This window comes from Onychostruthus taczanowskii, unplaced genomic scaffold (genome assembly GCF_017590055.1).
Source record: "Onychostruthus taczanowskii isolate IOZ18803 unplaced genomic scaffold, ASM1759005v1 scaffold9, whole genome shotgun sequence".
In the NCBI taxonomy this organism is placed as follows: Eukaryota; Metazoa; Chordata; class Aves; order Passeriformes; family Passeridae; genus Onychostruthus; species Onychostruthus taczanowskii.
This window is the reverse complement of record NW_024506993.1, coordinates 14,511,187-14,518,780: the sequence shown is the minus strand read 5'-3', so window position 1 is coordinate 14,518,780 and position 7,594 is coordinate 14,511,187. Positions and strand designations below refer to the sequence as shown.

The window sequence follows — 7,594 nt, the reverse complement described above, 5'->3', positions numbered from 1 at the left end:
AGCCCCGAGAGCAGCACCGTCTTGGCAAAGTGTTTTGAAAACAAGGAAAGGGGGTAACCACGATTGGTTTGCTGCTTTAAATGGCAGAGGGGATGGATCAGGATGGATCAAAACTCCAGCCAGGAGCTGTCCTGGCCAGACCGGCATGACCCCACGGTGTTGGGATGGCACAGCGTGAAATGCAAGGAGGGCCCACTCCCATCCAGGGACAGACATTACCAGCGCTGGAAGGAAAAGCAAGGGTGGTGTTTCTGCAATGCACTGTGTCAACAAGGAAATGACACCGTGTGGGCTGCTGACGAGGGCTGCCTGAGGCCAGGGTGCAGGTCTCTGTGTCCCCAGCTGGGCTTTTCCCTGCTGCACATAAATGGCTTACTATTTCAGTCAACAGCAGAAAGATCCTTGAGTTTGAAAAGGGAGCAGGGAGCATGGGGCTGGAAAGGAGGGGCAAGGTGCAGCTGTTTGCAGGGGCTGCAGAGCAGCCAGCACAGCTGGCTGGGAGCAGGAGAGGTGCAGTGTGTCCCCACACCTTACTGGAGTGTTTGCAGGGTTATCAATGCTGACAAGTCGGAGTTCAATGAGGACCAGGCCGCCTGCTGTCAGATCTCTGTCCGGAGGAGAGAGCCAGGCCTGGAGGAGGATGAGGAATGGCTGATCCTGTGCTCCACACAGGTATTGCCCCCAGACAGGCTGTGCTCACCCTGCTGCCAGCCTTTTGCTGCCACCCAAGGGCACAGGTTCAGGATTGCTCCATCAGTCCTACATGCCCACATGATGAAACACTTTCTTGGATGTATTTAGGGGGCCTGTGTATCCTGTGGTCAGCCAATACATAGCTGTGTCTGTAAATGCCATTTCTGCTTCCATGAGCTGCAGCATTTGAGGTCATCCAAGCCCTTGGTGCTCTCACCTTTCCTTTCCTCCCTGTGCTTTCAAGGGCCAGTGTGTCTTGCTGTCACTTGGGCAGCAGCATGAGCTGGGAACACAGGATGCTCTCACCAGGCTCTGCTGCACTTCTTGTGAAATGGCCCCATCTGCCCTAATACAGCACACGAGGGGGTGTGGTGCAAATCCAGATGCTCAGAGCTCAGATGATGGGTCGGGCAGAGCAGCACATGGGTATCACTTAGAGTTTGAGATTTACCAGTGGCAGGGAAGGGAAGCTGGGGTGGAAAAGTCAGGCAAAACAAATACAGAGGCGTCGTGGCTCTGAGCCTGCCATCTGTACAACCTCTTCAGCCCCTGTCTTGTCCCTGTTCCTCACGGCAGTTTCTGACTGGTCACTACTGGGCGCTGTTCGATGGCCACGGTGGCCCAGACGCTGCCATCATCGCCTCCAACTATTTGCACTACTGCATCAAGCAGAAGCTGGAGGAGATTGTGGGAGGCATCACCGAGGCCCAGCCCCCCCTGCACCTCAGCGGACGCTGTGTTTGTGACAGTGACCCCCAGTTCGTGGAGGAGAAGCACATCCACGCAGCAGACTTGGTGGTGGGAGCCCTGGAGAATGCCTTCCAGGAATGTGTGAGTACCCCATGCAGGGCACCGGTCCTGCTGGCCCAGGCAGCCAGTGTGTCCCTCCCTGAGCCCTGGAAGTGTCTGCAATTCTGCTGCTCACTGAGTAAGCTGGAACACTGGGCCAAACCTTTAAATGTGCTGAGATCAGGCTGGGTCAGCCCCCAAGGCCTGTGTCAGAGTTGTTTGTTGGCAGTGCTGACCCAGAGCAAAGCTGCAGTAGCTCTGAACAATTCTGTAGGGCAGAAAGGTGGCTCTTGTCACACTCACACAGCACGTACAAGTCTGAGCTCTCCCCATCACCCTCCTAAAGCATCCATAGTCCAGGAGCAGCAGCTGTGTAGGCTGTACAGAAGCAACTTTGCCTGTTACTCTGCTGGTTTCCTGTGGCCCATCCACAGGCAGTTTTGGTTCTGGATTTCTGCTGGGAGGGATGGGACAGTGTGTAGAAAGCAGCAGCCCAGATCACGCCAGTCTCCAAACTTGTTGAAACCAACAGGATGAAGTCATTGGCCAGGAGATGGAAGCTACGAACCAGACAGGAGGTTGCACTGCTCTGGCTGCCCTTTATTTCCAGGGAAAGCTCTATGTGGCCAATGCTGGGGACAGCAGGTGAGTCATAACAAAAGGGGGAAGTTGCTGGGGATGAGAGCTGGGAGTTAAGCAAGGTTTCCAGCATCTTACTGTCCTGGTTTCAGCTCAGACAGAGTTCTAGAGAACACTGTTGAAAACCACTGATGTTTGAGTTGTGCAAGCACTGCTCAGCAGCTGCTCAGAGTCAGGGACTTTTCAGCTTCTCATCCACCAGCAAGGAGGTTTGGGGGCACAAGAGGCTGGGAGGGGACACAGCTAGGACAGGTGACCCAAGGGATGTTCCAGACCACATGGCACCATGCTCGGTGTGTGAACTGAGGGGAAAGGTGGCCTGGGGCCACTGCTGGGGAAGTGGCTTGGCATCAGTCAGCAGGTGGTGAGCAACTACACTGTGCATCAGTTGTTTTCTATATTCTAATTCTTTTCTCATTATGACTTTCCCTCTGTTCCTGTCCTAATAAACTTCCTTTCTCTCAACTCACAGATTTTACTTTCCTTTTTCCTGCTTATCTGCCCCATCCCACTGGGTGTGTGGTGTTTAGCTGCCAGGTTAAACCACAGCTCTGATTTAATCCTACAGACAGTAAATGTGAAGCCCAGCCATCCCCCTCCTGCTTGGCATGAGACCTGTTAGAAGAAAGGTGCTCTCATGCCTTCTGGAACAGTTTGGGGATTTCAAGGACTAAAGCTGCCCAGACACAGCCTTGGGGTGGTAATGCAGCAGCACACTCAGCCTGACAGGTGTTTCAAAGCAAAAGGTGATTTCCCTCACTGGGCTGTGGCCCCACTGTTCCTCTAACAGTGAGCTCGACCACTGTCAAACCAGGCAAGCACAGTTCTCTGCTGCAACAGTGCAATTGCAATGGAGTTCTTTGAAATACAGTGGCATTTTTTAACAGTTTTTGGGTACACAGCTATTCTCTGGCACAGCTGAGCTTTGCCTCTTCCCCCTTGTAGGGCAATTCTTGTCCTGAAGGACAGCATTGTGCCCATGAGCAGCGAGTTCACCCCCGAGTCAGAGAGGCAGCGAATCCAGCACTTGGTGAGTGACTCCTTCCACACATCAGACAATCCAGCTGCAAGCATCCCACTGGGCCAGAGAGGGCCTGTGGCAAGAGGTCCTTCAGCATTCCTTGAAGGTCACTGTGTGGCCATAATGTCAGCTGGAACTAGCCAGGGAGGACTGGGGTAGAAATTCAGCCAACAGTCTGAGATGTTCATGTCCTCATTGGAATGTGCTTTCCCAGTTCTGGTCTCCATTCTGCTGCTGGGAGTGCCAGTCCTGAGGCAGAAGCAGAACCTATCCATGCTCACCCCTCCATTCCCTCCTCCAGGCTTTCCTTTTCCCCAAGCTCCTGGATGGTGAATTCACCCGTTTTGAGTTTCCACGGAGGCTGAAGGGAGATGATGTGGGCCACAAAGTCCTGTACCGGGATTACTTCATGGAGGGCTGGTGAGTCCCTTCTGCTTTACCTGCTCACATCCTGCTCACACCCATGGGGAAGTGAAGGGAGAGGGGGCACATCCTGCTAGTGAGAGCAGCAGCAGGATGGTAGGGAAGGATGCTGTGAGCAGCTCCCTCCAAAGGACCATGGCCCTGGCAGGGTGGTTAGAAAACAGTCAGGATGGTCCTTCTGGCATCCACGGGCATGGGGCTGGTGCAAGCAGTCCCAAGCTGGTGCAGGTACAAGCTGGGGAGGAAGGGGAGAGTGAGGATCACCTTGCCCCACCCTCAGTGAGCTGTCTGTGCATGGGGACACCACAAGGGTCAGTCAGAGTCAAAATGCTCTGGCTGGGTTGTACTATCAAGTCAGACAAATCCCAAATCAACAGTGAATTCTCTGTTCCAGGGGGTACAAGACGGTGGAGAAAGCTGACCTCAAGTATCCTCTTGTCCACGGTCACGGGAAGCAGGTAGCTTAAAGCTTTACACACTGGGAAGGCACAGGCAAATCTTCTGGGGGTCCTCAGTGTCCCTGTCTCTCATGTCACACTCTGGGGCACTAGAGCAGACTGGAGCTCTGGGGTTCTCCAGCACAGCACAGTCCCACAGCCTGGATACAGCAGCTTCCTTTGCTGCCTGGCTGGTGTAACCCAGAGCCCTCTGGAGCTCCCTCCTCCAGAGTACAGCAGAGCAGACAGCAGCCCCGAGGGCTTGCACACAAAAACTCAATTCAGATGAGAACCTGACCAGCTCCCACTTGGGACTGTCTCCTTTAGCTCTAGTGCCTTTCCCACAAATGTCCTCCTAGAGGAAAGGCTGAGAATGAGCCTGGAGAGGGAAGGAGGAGGCAGGGAGAAGCAGTGACTGCACCCATGCAGCATCTGCCTGCTGGGGGTGAGCAGAAAGTCCCATCACCTCTCCAGCACTACAGCCCACGTGCCACCCCCTTTATGGAGTCAGTGCAGAACCTCCTTTGCCAGAACAAAGAGACACCCCCAAACCAACCCAGCTGTCTTTCTTGCCACCTCAAACCAAGAACAGATGCCACCATGGGCCTCCTGAGGTCTGCAGCATTACCCAGAACACATGTACTAACTCCAGAGCACACCATGGGCCACATGGAGCCATTCACAGTCAGGCTGCTTCCACACTTCATCAGGCTGTTGCTTCTGATCATTCCTCCATCTCCAAAGTCTCCAGAGGCTGTTCTGGGTGATGCTTGGAGAAAGGTCCTATAGCAACACATAGATCAGTCAGGACAAGCCACACATCAGCCCTGAAAGGCCCCACACCCCAGTGTTTCAATCCTGTTTTGCTTTGTTTGGGGCCAGGCTCGCCTGCTGGGCACTCTGGCTGTCTCTCGAGGCCTGGGGGATCATCAACTCAAGGTCATTGACACCAACATTGAAGTCAAACCCTTCCTCTCCTGCATTCCTAAGGTCAGTCACAGCACATGGGAATTGTAGGGTGGAATTAAACGAGCTACTCCTCTGAAGGACGTACCTTTAAAATACTTGGCAGGTCTTAGCATTTTCCTGGTCCCAGTGTATCATGACTCAGGGGAAGTCTTGTATCCCTGACCCCTCTGTTACATTGCAGGAATTGTCACAGATTTACTCCTCTGCCTTCCAGGTGAATGTATTTGACTTTGCTGTGCATGACATTAAGGAAGATGATGTCCTCATCATGGCGACTGACGGCCTTTGGGATGTTCTGTGCAACGAGGAGGTGGCCCATGTGGTCAGGAATTTCCTTGCAGAAAACAGGACAGATCCTCAAAGGTAATACCAGCTTTGCCTTTGTTTTCTCTTCCAAAGAACCTGGTCAGACCTAAAGCAGGCCGTGATCCCACTGCTTCCAGGTCAGCTCTGGCATGACCACTCTTTTCTGTGACTTTGGAAACTGCCTTCTAATCTGTTCCCATCCTAAAGTAACAATTACAAAACTGATGTCTTAAAAAACCTTATTTTGATAACATAAAGCCACATCTCAACGTTGTACGTAAGGAGAATAGCTGCTGTATTAGCCTTTGCATTTTTCTACCCACAGGTTTTCAGAACTGGCCAAGTGCTTGGTATGCAGGGCAAGGGGAAAGAAGAAAGGCCACCAGTGGATGCTGGATGACAGCCACGAGGCATCCTACGATGACATCTCTGTATTTGTCATCCCACTACACAACAGGGAAGAGGACTGACTGTCAGGATGACACACAGCATCTCTGTGTTCCCTTACTGTGATGCCATTCTGCATCGGCCCGAGACTGAGGGACTTCTGCTGCACACGTGTACGCTCTCTTCCAGCAAAACCGTTTGCAGTGGGACCTGAATTGCACAGCCAGCACTGGCACAGGGTGAACAAGATTAGCTCCTCAACAACATGCAAGAGAAGCACAGTGGGCAACAAATCACTCCCCTTTCTCATTGCTGGACCAAGGAGAACCTGCAAAGGGGGCCATGCAAACCAAAGGGTACTTTTCCTAAGATCTTTGTGGTACAGTGACACTCAAATCCATATTTCTACTGATCCCTCTCCCTTTTTAATATTGAACAGTAAGGATCAATTGAGATCCAGCCAGTCTGAAGAGCTGGCTTTTAATCAGACTTGAACCAAGCCGAACTGGATGCATAAGCTAAAGCATCTCTCGTATCCATTTGCTGTAACGTGAGATGTGCTGAAAAGCTGGGAGCTGCTGCCAAGACAGCACTGGGCACAGCCGTGCCTGTGCCATGGGAATGCTGGAGCAGTAGCCCAGAGCTCTTGAGACAGTTGCCATTTGTAGGCAGCACCACAGACCCAGAGGACTTAGCCAGGTGAAGCTTCACGCTGGTGTACAGAAGCCTCCTGTGCAAAGATATGTGCCTTACTCTTATTTAAGAACACTGAAGTGTGTTAGTAACACAGTGTACAGATTTCTAACAAATCTTAATCCATACTTGCTGACACTTTCTCTATTCAGGTAATTTCTGATAGCAAAGCAGGTTTTGTAGCAGCAGCACTGATGAGAACCAAGGTGTTCAGTGCATCAGCTGATTCAGTAGAAGAGCTCCAAGTAAAATAAAACCGGTTTGTTGCAATTTGTCTGCAGTGCTGAATTTCAAGCACTTATTCCAGCAGAAACACAGTGCAGCAGACATGCCAGAGTTGTCTTAAACTCTGAGGATCTGCTTCCCAGCCTGTTCATTAGCCAGGCAAATTCAGGTCTGGACAAGCTTCCCATCTCCCCAAGTCCCCACTTTGGTTTTTATTATTACACAGGTTGCAGGATTCCCTAGAGAAGCAGCCAAACCCCAGTGTGCATTTAAATTCCACAAGGATTAAAGTCCAAATAAAAGTACTTTGTTTTTTTCCCATGCATCTTACTGTGGTGTTATTCCTGTTGGGGTTTTACATAGATCTGGGCTGGAGGAAAACAGCCTCAGAAAATCACTGGGGAGTTTCTGGTTTTAATTTGTCTTTGCTTGTCACCAGAAGCATCCCCTTACCAGAGCTGCTGCAAGAGCTTGGTGTTGAAAGATGATTTCCAGCAGTGGGAGGAAATTCCCTCCAGGAATGGGGCAGCATTCTCAGCTATCTGCTCATGGTTTAAGCAAGGGGTAGAATAAAAACCATTTCTCTTCAGCTTCACTTTCCCTCCATCCTCTTAAGTTTGACCTGAAAACAATGTACATGAGGATTAACCCATGGTAATGATACTGGCTGCTCTCCTTCCTTCAGCAGCTGTAACACATTTATATGTGTTAACTGTAATGAACCAAGATTCCTGTTTCTCAAATTCAGAAAGTTATTTTCTCACCTCGCTGAGAAAGAGCTCAGCTCTTCCATCCAGACCACAGGCTGCTGTGAATACCTCTTTACCTAGGGCACCATAGCTCCATAAGTAGCTGTCACAAGGCTTCCCTATCCTGATGCTTTCATAGGCCAAAAAAACCCTCTTAAAATGGGGAATTTATGGAGGGGTAACTTCAAAGAACCACAATTTCCACTACAGAATTTCTGACTCTCCAAAACAAAGGGAGATTTTAAAAAATGGATGAGTTTAAC

The 7,594-nt window shown here is 51.0% G+C and overlaps 1 protein-coding gene across 1 annotated transcript; it reads left to right on the top strand.

Moving 5' to 3' along the window:
- Positions 1 to 154: 154 nt before the first annotated feature.
- On the top strand, positions 155 to 6,907 carry PPM1M (protein phosphatase, Mg2+/Mn2+ dependent 1M). Its single transcript, XM_041426019.1, has 10 exons — positions 155 to 485; positions 517 to 672; positions 1,270 to 1,524; positions 2,015 to 2,127; positions 3,067 to 3,151; positions 3,444 to 3,562; positions 3,960 to 4,023; positions 4,885 to 4,992; positions 5,186 to 5,334; positions 5,603 to 6,907. The coding sequence occupies exons 1-10, from the start codon at positions 429 to 431 to the stop codon at positions 5,745 to 5,747; spliced, it is 1,251 nt and encodes a 416-aa protein (XP_041281953.1). The 5' UTR covers positions 155 to 428; the 3' UTR covers positions 5,748 to 6,907.
- Positions 6,908 to 7,594: the final 687 nt, after the last annotated feature.